The sequence below is a fragment of the Leucopleurus acutus genome (assembly GCF_964270905.1).
Source record: "Leucopleurus acutus genome assembly, chromosome: 1".
NCBI lineage: Eukaryota > Metazoa > Chordata > Mammalia > Artiodactyla > Delphinidae > Leucopleurus > Leucopleurus acutus.
In genome coordinates, this window is record NC_139142.1 from 75559160 (window position 1) to 75572216 (window position 13057).

The 13057-nt window shown below is 48.8% G+C and overlaps 1 protein-coding gene across 1 annotated transcript; it reads left to right on the plus strand.

Annotated features, from left to right (window-relative positions):
• Nucleotides 1–10912: 10912 nt before the first annotated feature.
• Nucleotides 10913–11374, plus strand: RNASE13 (ribonuclease A family member 13 (inactive); the record flags this gene model as incomplete). Its single annotated transcript, XM_082834500.1, has 1 exon — nucleotides 10913–11374. The coding sequence occupies one exon, from the start codon at nucleotides 10913–10915 to the stop codon at nucleotides 11372–11374; it is 462 nt and encodes a 153-aa protein (XP_082690626.1).
• Between the last annotated feature and the right edge of the window lie 1683 nt (nucleotides 11375–13057).

Sequence of the window (13057 nt, forward strand, 5' to 3'; positions counted from 1 at the left end):
CTCTCTTAGGGGGAACAGTCAGAAAGGAGGGCTGGGGTCTCTGGGCACAGAGGAGGTGGAAATTAGCCTTGCTAAACCTGCTCCTTCTAGCTAATCACCAACTCCCTCCCCTGCTGTCTCCTTCCTCCCTCACCCTGTGTCTTTCCCCTCCCTTCCCCTCCCTGTGCCCCAAACCACTAAGACCCCACCCCCTAACCCTAGGGCTCCATCCCCCTCACCCTGAATCCCTATCCTCCTTCATTCTGTCCCTCATGCCTCCCACTCCTTGCTCTATCTCCTCTCCCTCATGTCCATCCCTCTGTGTCCCCATGTCCCTATGTCCTTATTCCTTTCTCTGTGTCTCACGCCCTCCAAGACCCCATCCCCATCTCCTCCATAGCCCCATTTTGTGCCTCCAACCCTCAGCATCTCTCTCCTCTCTCCCCTGTGTGTATACTCACCCCCTCCACATTGAGTCCCTCCTTTGTCCACCTTGTCACTCACCTGAGTATACTGTTCTCTGGCCAGAACCCATCCCTTCCCTGTCTTCTCTCCTCACTCACGTCCCGCCACAGGCCTTACCTCCTCCCCAAATCCTCGTGTTGTGGCTTCTACTCACCGGGACGCACCTGCCTTCCGCTGGGCCTCAGATCTCTGAGGGCCTCTTCTCACCACCGAACTCCTTAAGAGCTGGCCTGGCTTGTGGTGCTTCTGTTTGGGGGCAGGCTGGGGAGTAGCCGTGGATCAGGAAATGAGTCAGGTTCATGCCTCTTCACTTATGTGTCCCAAGTAAGTGGATACCTGTGGAGCTGGTACATCTGCCTAAACATCTTCAGCAGTGAGGATGCCTGAAGCCTGAATCCTCACACTCAAAGGCTAGACCTGGTCCCTAGCCACATGGTTCTAATGACTAATAATGCACCTGACTCAGGTGTCAACCCCGAATGAGAGCTGTCATTTATCATCTCCTATATACACCTCTGGTTCTGATTCTGGGAAGAGCCAATCACTGTGGTGGTAAGGATTGCTTTTTCTGATCCGAGATAAAGATGGAATAGCCTAGAAAGTTACTTCCTGTCATCAGGACTTACTGCTGATCTTTTGGTGGAGATGGAGGAGACAGGGAAGTGGACCACTCACCAGAGTCACAAGGCGCAGCACCATCCCACTTCAGCTATTCTACAATGATTCATCCCTCTGGGTCTCTCCCGTTCCAGGGCCAAGCAAGGTCATCTGGCTTTACCTGGAGATGGCGCCCAACACCTGTCACCCTTCACTCTTTCCCTTACTACTTTATTAAAATTTGCAACGCTTAGTGTCCTAATTTGAAAATGCTCTTGGTGGTGGTGTGCTCTACAGCCAGCCTAGACCTTCCTCTACTGTGTATTCCCCGTTCCTTGTGGCAGTTACAGTTGTGTGGAGAGCTTGGGTCCGTGCTGCTCCGGCGGCTCCAGTGAGCTTGGCATGGGAGACTCAGAAGAACTGAGACATTGAGGAAGAGAAGCATCACCATCTGTGGATGGGAAGGCCTGGAAAACTGAGGTGAACAGTGTTCTTGTTTTCAGGTTTCACCTGTAAGTAGTAGGGGGTCTCAGAATAGTGGGTTCAGGTTCATTCACGTAGTCAATATTTATTGAGCATCTACTATGGGCCACGGTGCTTGGGATATATCAGTGAATAAAAGATACAAAAATCCCTACCTTTGGAATCCTTACATTTCATTGGAGGAAAGGCAGTAAAAAATACACCATTGCTAAGGAAAAAAGAACAAATGGAGATTGGTAGGCAGTGATTTTTATTTTTATTTATTTTTCATTGGAGTATAGTTGCTTTATGGTATTGTGTTCGTTTCTACTGTACAGCAAAGTGAACCAGCTATACTTATGCATATAACCCCTCTTTTTTGGATTTCCTTCCCATTTAAGTCACCACAGAGCAGTGAGTAGAGTTCCCTGTGCTATACAGTCGGTTCTCATTAGTCATCTATGTTATACATAGTAGTGTATATATGTCAATCCCAGTCTCCCAATTCACCCCACCCCTCCCTTCCTCCCTTGGTATCCATACATTTGTTCTCTACATCTGTGTCTCTATTTCTGCTTTGCAGATAGGTTCATCTATATCATTTTTCTAGATTCCACATATATGCATTCATATACAATATTTGTTTTTCTCTTTCTGACTTACTTCATTCTGTATGACAGTCTCTAGATCCATCCATGTCTTTGCAAATGGCACAATTTTGTTCCTTTTTATGGCTGGGTAATATTCTATTGTACATGTGTACCACATCATCTTTATCCATTCCTCTGTTGATGGACATTTAGGTTGCTTCCATGTCCTGGCTATTGTAAATAGTGCTGCAATGAACATTAGGGTGCATGTATCTTTTTGAATTATGGTTTTCTCCGGGTATATGCCCAGGAGTTGGATTGTTGGATCATACGGTAATTCTATTTTTAGTTTTTTAAGGAACCTCCATACTGTTCTCCATGGTGGCTATATCAATTTACATTCCCACCAACAGCGTAAGAGGGTTCCCTTTTCTCCACACCTTTTCCAGAATTTACTGTTTGTGATTTTTTGATGATGGCCATTCTGACCAGTGTGAGGTGATACCTCATTGTAGTTTTGATTTGCATCTCTCTAATAATTAGTGATGTTGAGCATCTTTTCATGTGTTTGTTGGCCATCTGTATGTCTTCTTTGGAGAAATGTCTATTTAGGTCTTCCTCCCAGTTTTTGATTGGGTTGTTTGTTATTTTGATATTGAGCTGCATGAGCTGTTTGTATATTTTGGAGATTAGTCCCTTGTCAGTTGCTTCATTTGCAAATATTTTCTCCCATTCTGAGGATTTTTTCGTCTTGTTTATGGTTTCCTTTGCTGTGCAAAAGCTTTTAAGTTTCATTAGGCCCCATTTGTTCATTTTTGTTTTTATTTTCATTACTCTAGGAGGTGGTAAAAAAGATCTTGCTGCGATTTATGTCAAAGAGTGTTCAGGCAGTGATTTTTAAATAGGGTCATTAAAGTAGGTGACTCTGGGACAAAGATTTCAAGGTGAGAGTGAACTTACGCTTGTCTGGGGAAGAATGCTCCAAGCATAGAGGACAGCACTGTAAAGGCCCTAAAGCAGATGGATGCCTGGGGAGTTGGAGGGACAGTAAGGAGTCCAGTGTGGCTGGAGCGGATGAGTGATGGGGTCGGAGAGGGACCAGAGGCCAGATCATGGGAAGCCTCAGAGACCATTAGGAGTTTTGCCGTGCACACAGTGGGGAGCCCTAGGAGGGTTCTAAGCAGAGGAATAAAGGGAGTTCCCTGGTGGTCTAGTGGTTAAGATTCCTGGTTTTCACTGCCATGGCCCAGGTTCAATCCCTGGTTGGGGAACTGGGATCCTGCAAGATCCCACAAGCCATGCAGCATGGCCCAAAAAAAAAAAAAAAAAAAGAGGAGTAGTAAAAGCTTTATCTGTTTAAAAATACCCTGGCTGTGGGACTTCCCTGGTGGCGCAGTGGTTGAGAGTCCGCCTGCCAATGCAGGGGACATGGGTTTGAGCCCTGGTCTGAGAAGATCCCACATGCCGCGGAGCAACTAAGCCCGTGAACCACAACTACTGAGTCTGCGCTCTACAGCCCACGAGCCACAACTCTGAGCCCACGTGCCACAACTACTGAAGCCCGCACGCCTAGAGCCCGCTCTCCCCAACTAGAGAAAGCCCACGCGCAGCCACGAAGACCCAACGCAGCCAAAAAAAAAAAAAAAAAAAAATCTCCTGGCTGTTGCATGGATGTCTCTGCAGAGAGGCCCACGCAAACCATATGGGTCATACAGTTTGTGTTCCGGTTAGTTAGGATTTTGAGTCAGGAAGATGCGTGTTTGTTTTGAGGTCAGGGGACATCATTTTAGCAGATAGAGAGCATAGCTGTGGGTCAGGATGAAGTATCTTTGGAATAAAAAATGGTGTTGGAGGGAGAAGCACCACTAGGTGGCAACAGAGAAGCAGGAGCCAGTGCACACAGGCCTCTTGCTCCTCCGGTTCCCGCTCTGTGAGGCCTTGGCTGGGGAGCGCATTCACTGCTTTGTTCAGGTGCCTGAATGTTTGTAGTTGGAACTTCTGGGTAGAGAATTATGCCTCTGCTGCTGTAGAAATGCAAATGTTTGGAGATAAAATCCATGGTTTAAAGCAGACTGTGGACAGAATGTGGATCAGGCCAGCCCTGGACTGGAGGCTGGGGTGAGAGGAGTGGGTGGGAGGCCAGGACCTCATTTGGATTCCTCGCCTGCCCGGACTCCTCCTCACTTCTCATTATTCTAGGGTGAGATGTTTCCAAACCATGGCTTGAACTGCCCTCTGCTCTTGTATTTTCCTGTCATTATAATTATCCCAGTTTGTCCTTTAACTTCATCATGCGGGGTTCTCCAGAAGGCTTCCTTAGTGCTCTGTGAAAGTCAACACAGCCATGCTGTCCCAGTTCAAAGGGAAGAGGGAGTAAAGGGTTAGGTTTGCGTGTGAAAACTGAAAAGTCGAACCTACTCTTTGCACAGTTCAAGCTGAAACCCTTATTTCACCTCCATTATTTGGATAAGGCAGGTGATTTTGTTTATTTTTTCGCTGAAACTATCCAGCTTCCAAGATCCACTTCACTTTGCACTCGGTAGGATAATTTTGCCATGTTTCCTTCGCTACATTCATAGGGCGAGAGGAAAGGATGGAGGAAGGGGAACAGGGTTAGGGAGAACAAAAGGAGTCAGGCATCAGGCCAAGGACTGGGCAGGGAGTCTGCCAGAAGAGAGAAGAGAAAAATTAAAGAAGGGAGAGCAGAAGACAAAATGGTGGGAGACAGGCTTCCCTGGTGGTGCAGTGGTTGCCGATGCAGGGGACACGGGTTCGTGCCCCGGTCCGGGAAGTTTCCACATGCCGCGGAGTGGCTGGGCCCGTGAGCCATGGCCGCTGGGCCTGTGCGTCCGGAGCCTGTGCTCCGCAACAGGAGAGGCCACAACAGTGAGAGGCCCGCGTACCGCAAAAAAAAAAAAAAAAAAAAAAAAAAAAAATGGTGGGAGAGAAGATGGGAGGGAAGAAAGCCCCTCACATGGCAGCCTCTATCCAGGGATGTGAGGTAGCTCCCCAGCCTCCTTCTCCTTCTAGCGGCATAGTCACTGCTCTTGGCCTAACCTCTCCCCAGGCTGCTGCTGCTGCTGCTGCTGCTGCTGCTGTGTGTGTGCGTGTGTGTGTGTGTGTGTGTGTGTTTAAAGTTGTTCGGGTGGGTGTTGTGAAAATGCCAATAGTGCCAGGTGGACCTCTGCCTGTCTTCCCCACAGGACCACAGCTGCTACTTCCTCTAGCCTGCATTGGGAGGGGGTGAGGGGGGCTGGAAGAGACGAGGGCCAAGCCTGGATTGGTGCCCACCCTTCAGAGCCCAGCCTCTCTCTCTTCCGGAGTTCCACACAGCCTCTGGATACCGATGGAAAGCCCGTGAGAGTTTCCCTCCAAGCAGGAGCAGATCCAAGTTCTGTTATCCTGATTGTGTTGCTCCCAGGACAAATAAAGGTAGTGGACTCATTTTTGTAGACGGGGAAAGTGAAAAAAACAGCAAGTCGGGGTCAGATGTGGGATTCACTTTGGGTCTTTGAATTCTCATGACCTTTCCTGGAACAGCTGTGGATCTGGAGGAAGCAGCAGGGACAGAAAGCTGGAATCTTTGGCTCCCAGACCAATGCCTTTAGACAAGCCAGGATGTAGCAGTGGGGGACCTGGTCTGGGGTTGAGAGGCCTTACCAGGTCACTCTGTCTCATAAGCCATTGCCAGTTCCTCATTTATCTCTAGAATAAAATATAAATTCCTTAGCCTGATATTCAAGGTCTGCCGTAATCTGGCAAACCCATCTTTCTAACTTTATCTCTGACTTTTCTCCCACTGATTGCCTCAACCCCAGCCAGGCTGGTTTTCTCTCTTTCCTCAAACATACCTTTCATAATTCTGTTTATCTCCACTTAACTCAACTGTTCCTTGAGATGTATCCTGAGGTCCCAGGTGACTCCCTCTCTCCCCAGAAAACTTTCTCTGACCCTCCTAATTCAGAGGGATCTCTCTCACCTCTAAATTCCTACAACATTTACTGTCTTCAAGATGTATAATTTTCTGCCTTGAATCATTGGTTATTTCTTCATATATATGTATTGCTTTCCTCCCGTTTAGACTGTCAATTCCCAGAAGACAAGGACCATCTGTTATACTACTTCTGTACCTCCCACAGGATGTAGCATAGTGCCTTGCATATAAGGGACCCTAAATGATTCAAATTCTACGTTAGAAGGCATTCATTCTGCCCTTGAATGATCCCAGTCCCAGTTGAGGAACTAACAAGGCACCTCCTGAAATTTAACCCTGGGGTGGAGGTGAACCTATGACAAGAAGGTTGAAATGGCTGAAGCAATCCTTTGGGTTCAAGGACAACCCAGGACACAGTTTGCTATTTGAACAATATGAGTTGGACAGGGCAAAAGTGATGCCACTGAGATTGTAGTGAGCTCACTTGGGGCAAAATCTTGGGGCACCCCCTCAATCATAGGGAATCATCCCTGCACTTGTCACTCTAGCCAGTGGTTCTAGAAATCCTACCATTGGGGAGGGGAGGAGGGAAAGAATGTGTAGATGGCTATACGCAGAAAGTCACTTCTACGGGAAAGATAACAAAAAGTTGTTTCAGTGATGAACTATCAATAATCCTTTTGCTGGTAGAAGAACCAGCACCATCACAAGCAAAGTCTAACAAAAATACTTCTAAGTCTTGGATATTTACCAATTCTTTTCAATATATAAAGTATAAATAAGTCTGCTTTTGCTAGGAAATCTGATTCTCTCATTAGACCAGAATTTCTCAACCTCAGCACAATCGACATTTTTGTCTGGATACTTATTTGCTGTGGGAGCCGTCTTGTGCAATGTAGGATGTTTAGCAGCATCTCTGGCCTCTACCCACTAGATGCCAGTAGCACCTCCCAGTTGTGACAACCAAAAAAAAACGTCTCCAGACGTGATCCAATTGCTCCCCGTTGAGAACCACTGAATTAGACATATGACCTCAAGCAAGCTACCATCCCTCTCTAAAACTTAGTTTCTTCATCTCTAGGATGATTCTTGCATATGTAACGTCCAGTATAATGGGGTAACAATTCCACAAATCTCAGGCTTTGTCAGAATGGATGAAGCAATCCTATGGATCAGCTCCTCTGGGATAGGATTTTAAAGACCAGACCAGTAGGACTGTAGGTGGGAACCTGAAGGTCATCGCACACTCAACACTTTTCCTGGTCCCGTGCTCATGCCTTTGTAACATACGTTCATACGTGTGTTGTTCCTACTGAATTGTAAATTTAATCTGTACTGGAACTGTCTTATTTACCCTTCTATTTTCCCCAACATTTGTCATAGTGTTTTCAGATAGTATTCAACAATTTAAAGTACTTAAAAGTAATCAACGTGGGGCATGACTAATAGAAAGCTTGGTGAAGATGAATTTAAGTCAGGTGTTAAAGAGGGCTCTAGATTGGCAGAGTGGGGATGTGGGGAGGTCACTTGGCTCATTTGGGGAATATAAGACTTTACAGGGCTTCCCTTGTGGCACAGTGGTTAAGAATCCGCTTGCCAATGCAGGGGACATGGGTTTGAGCCCTGATCTGGGAAGATCCCACATGCCGTGGAGCAACGAAGCCCGTGAACCACAACTACTGAGCCTGTGCTCTAGAGCACATGAGCCACAACTACTGAGCCCACGTGCCACAACTACTGAAGCCCGCACGCCTAGAGCTCGTGCTCTGCAATAAGAGAAGCCACTGCAATGAGAAGCCTGCACACTGCAAGGAAGGGTAGTCCACACTCGCCACAACTAGAGAAAGCCCGTGCACAGCAACAAAGACCCAACGCAGCCAAAAATAAATAAATAAAAAAAAAAAAGAAGGCATTTGCAGATGTTAAGTGAGTTGGAGAAAAAAGTGAGTTGTTATAAGACCTAGGAGACCATATCCAGTTTTCCATTTATATATTGTTTAACGGCTAAAAGTCACCTCCATATTGACCATCTCATTTTATTCTTGCAGCCTCATGAGGTAAGGAAGGCTTCCATTTTATAGAAGAGGAAACGGAAGCTCAGTAGGTTATCTGAGATCAAGTCCTAAACTCTTTCCTCTACTATGTGCTGTTCCATGTCTGTAACACTGTGTGCAGAGGTGAGCGGTGGTGGGTGGGTAGGAATGAAGAAAGAAGAAGACCAAGAGGGATGAAAAGCCCGTTTCTCTTCCAAGGGAAGCTGCAGCCTTGAGCAAATAAGGAAGAGGTGGCACACTCTGAGCCTGGGGCCACAAAGTGCTAGCAGCTTCCTCACACCAAAGACTTGAGTCAGCCGGGCTCTGGCAACACCCTGCACGGATTCCCACTGGGTGTTGGCTGATACACCAGCCTGAAGGACACAGATGAGCCACCTGCCTGTGTGGGCTTTATCCTCCCTTACTTGGCTGTGCACACTTCCCTGGGGAGGTGCTCCAAGCAGACGCTTCTTAAACAGGACGTCCGGGCTGATCGTCACATGAGCTGGCCCAGCGGAACTGACGGGGGTGAGAGCGGGAGGAGAGAGCAGCATGCTGGGTAGAGGAGATAACGTGAGCGGGAGGTGGGGTGGGCACCGCTGGGGGAAGCAGGCAGAGATGGAGATGCAATTGGAGACATGGTGGCGGCCAGGTCATGGAGGTCTTCTGTCCTATGAGGTGTAGAGTCCTCCTGGAGTTGGAGAGTGTGTGGTGTCCAGGAGAGGGGAAAGCCTGAGCAGGGGAAGAAATAGGAATGGAAGAGACTGGTTCGGGAAAAGTTTTAGTTAAGATTGTCAGGGCTGGGACTTCGCTGGTGGTCCAGTGGTTAAGACTCCGTGCTCCCAATGCAGCGGGCCTGGGTTCAATCCCTGGTCAGGGAACTAGATCCCGCAAGCCACAACTAAGAGCCGCATGCCACAACGAAGATCGCCTACGCCGCAACTAAGAGCTGGAGCAGCTAAACAAATAAATAAATATTTTTAAAGAATTAATTTAAAAAATAAAAAGATCGTCAGAGCTGCGTGACTGATGGACTCATGCTCGGATTGAGTACTCACCGTGTGCCAGGCCCTGGGCTAAGAGCTCTTGATATGCATCTTAACGAATCCTAAGACTGCCACGAGGTACAGAATATTATCTTCATTAACTGATGAAGAAACTGAAGCTTATACCGGTTTAGTGAACTTAGACTGATGGTGTACAGCCTGGAAGCAGTAGAGCCAGGATGCAATTCCTGGTCTGTTTTACTCAAAAGCTTTGCTCCGAGCCACCATGCGGTACCGCCTCCAAACAGGTGGGATTAAGGAGAGGGCGGGGTCGAGGACCACTCTCAGATTTCTTGCCTAAGTAACTGAGGAAAGGGACAAGGCAGGAGGGAAAGCGAGTTGGGGAAGGATGGGTTCAGCTTTGGACTCTGCTTTGTGATGTCAGAAAGAGCAAGTTTAAGGGGGCTGTGAACGAGGAACACCCACGCGACTCTCTCACGCGCCCCCCACCCTTCCTGAGCTACACACTGGCCTTGGGCCACTCAGTGTTCTCTGTTTTGACTCTCTTCTCCCGCTCTCCAGGGAGAGAATGGTAAGCTGTCCTAAGCCCACAACCTGGACAACAGGTGCGTGGAGGCAAGGCTGAGACGCCTGTGGGCATCAAGGACTGTGGCTGGCAGGCTCCGGGGAGCCAGCTCTTTGGTTCTGATGAAGGGGCAGGTGTTGATGAAAAAGAGTTAGGAGCCTGGCCCTTTTTTCCAACATGACAAACTACAGCAAGATCTGCTGGACACAGGCGGTCCACACCCGCTCAAGTCCAGGCTGTGTTGTCTAATCCCACCTGACAAGTTTGAGGCTTTGGGGTCGGCATGCATAGGTTTCCAGGAGTGCTGTGACTCTGAGAGGGCCTGAGGTTACAGGTGAGAGTGTCAGTGTGATCACGATTGGAGTGAAGTTGATGGTGTGGGGGGGTCCACACCGAGGTCTTTGATTCTCAGCCCAGCACTCAGGCGGGAGGCCCTTGCGTACCTGGCCTCCGGGGATCTAGTGAGTGGGATGAGAGAGCGGAAGACCCTCTGTTCTCTGAGGGTCAGGAATAAGCAGCACTTTGTTCCTCAGGAACATGACGGTGCTTTGCTTGTCGCCTTTCCACAGGATCATGGCCTGTGAACCAGAGAAGACATCAAAGGAAACCCAAGAACTTCGGGACTTCTTGCAAGGAGGCTGGAACTAAGTGTTCTGATGACACCAGAGAGGAGGAGACCAGAAAGCAATGTCTCTTTCCTCCCCGCCATCCACCCCCGTCAGCACAGGGGCTCCTCAAACCCAGGGGACACTCCTTTGTCTCAGACTGGTCTTCATCCAGAAACCTTTCTAGCCTCTTCTTACCTTTGGGCTGTCCTTGGCCTCAGGAAGGAAGAATCCCACCCCTGCCCTGCTGTCCTCCAGCTCCTGTCCTTCCACTTCAGTCAGAGAAGTGTAGCTGAGCCTGTCCCTTCTGGAATTTCTGCATTTTTACCAGAAGGATTAACTGGGCCAGGGATAAACGGGAAGCGCCTCTCACCCAAGGACCAGTTGGACCTCGTATTTCATAAGTGTTACAGCTCCCTGACTGGGTGAGGCTGAGACCCTAAAGTAGACCAAGCTAGAGGTGGCTGACCAGATGGGTGACCTTGGGCAAATGTCTCCTCTCTCTGAGGCATGAAGACTTGGGCCGGATGATCTCTGAAGGACAGTCCGGCTTTGAGGGCATAGGGGAAGGCCCATAGGGGAGACTGGGGGCACGCTGGAAGCTCTGGGAAGGGGTGGAGAGCCACTCGAGACCCACCTCTGCTTCCAACCACCTTAACTCTGCCAGCAGGAAGAATGGCACCCCGTGTGGTCCAGCTCCTGTTCCTCCGGCTTGTTCTAGAGCCAGCTTTGGTCGAAAACATCCAGCTACAGCTCGCTATCAAGAACTTCCGTACCTTACATATCGACTATCCCAAGGTTAACTACGCAAAGCGTTTCCGGGGCTACTGTAGTGGTCTGATGTCCTATGTACGGGGCAGACAACAAAGCTGGTATTGCCCAAAGATCCATTATGTCTTACATGCCCCGTGGACAGCCATCAAGAAGTTCTGCAAGTACAGCGAGAGCTTCTGCGAGAATTACAATGAATATTGTACAGTCACCCAGGACTCCTTCCCCCTCACAATCTGCTCCCTGAGCTCCAAGCAGCCACCCACCAGTTGCCACTACACCAGCACCCTAACCGACCAAAGGCTCTATCTGCTCTGCTCCCAAAAGTATGATGCTGAACCGATAGATATCATGGGCCTCTACTAGGGATGGGACGTGTTAAGTCTGAACTAGCCCCCCCTACTGCCGCTACAGACCAGCCTGTCCCCACTCCTGAAGCTCTGATCCCTGGTACAAGGCTTCCTTCCTGGCTTCAGATGTAGGCAGGATCCCCTCCTAAGAGACCAGGGAGATAGGAAATATGTCCACAGCTTTGGTCACCATGCAAAGTTGTACTGTCTGCTAGGCTCTTTCTAACTTGTTTATCTCCCCCCATCACTCCTGCCACCACCCTCCCTCTCCCACAGACAGTTTCACCCACCCAAGAAGCTGACTGTGTCCAGTTGGCAGTGACAGTCCATCTACTGGGCCAGATCCTGTATCGTGGCTGGAGGCCCAGAGCTTCAGCTCACACCATGGTACCAGTTCCGAGTCTCAAATCCCCATCCCTGCCACCCTTCCCTTCTCAGTCTTCCCCATTTCCCTTATGATTCCCTCTACTCCCTCACCCACATGGTAGGTATCTCCAGCTATAGGAACCTCCCTGAGAGTCTTAGACTCATATTAGCTTCATTTCTCCAGGCCACGCTCCCTCCCCCGAGCTCCCAGTCTGTTCCTCTCTATGGAATCACTGATTTCCTCTTCATGTAACCTGTCCTTTCTGTCCTCCTTCCACCACGGAGCCCAGTGCAGTCTCTTCCCTACACACCCAACCTCTTTAGTCACCCTTTATTCTTCTCTGACCTCTTTTCCTTCCATCCGTCTCAGCTTGGTTCACTGGATTTCCAAATTATCTTCTCTGACCTATTCCCCCCAGATTCCTGCATCCTTTTACTTCCCAACCTCCTCCTAACATCCCCCAAACTCCAGAATCTGCCTCTGACAAGGCAGGGGTGAAGTGGGCCCAGCTGTAGTCACAGAAGGATTTAAAACCATATCTGAATTATGTAAGGTATAACCATTGGATGAAACTGGGTGAAGGGTACATGGGACCTGTCTGTACTTTTTGCATCTGCCTGTGAATCACTGCAAAATAAAAAGATAAAAAAACACATCTGAATTAGTTCTGATTTCATTCCTTTTTCCTCAGTGCACCAGAACTCCTACTCTCAGAGTCCTGGAGGCCACCCACCTCTGGCCATCTTCCTGGGCTACCCTTGGCAGCCAGTAGGATCTTCCATTCCATGTCTACCATGATGGAGGTGGGGTGGGGTAAAACTCACTTCCAGGCTGGGTGTTGAAAATGGATTCTCCCTCCCCATCAGCTCTAGAATAAACTCATAACAGGAGTTAGGCTAAGTAGATCTTTGGCCCACCCTCTCTGGTTTCTATTTCTCCCCAAACAAAACATGGATTGCAACAGATTAGGAAGGTGGAGGGACCGGGAAGGGTCTAGTTGCTAATACCTGGGTCCTACTAGCTCCAATCAGGAATTTCTACTCCCCTTTGGCAGGTCGAAAGGGATGGATATCAGTATTATGTGAACACAAGTAGCAAATACTTTTGCCTCCACATCTAGCTTCTCTTTTATCTCCAAATATATTCCTCAGCCGTGTTCTTAGAAGCTGCTGTTGAAGGGGATGCTACCTAATGGCGGGGAGGCCAAGTAGAGTAAAGGGGGTGGTGCTGAGAACACCCATCCTTGGGTTTCTCAGCTCCTCTCTCTGTCTCTGCACCAAGGGGCCCCTCTTCCCTCACCCTGGTGGAAAACAGAGCCCATGAGCTGCTGCA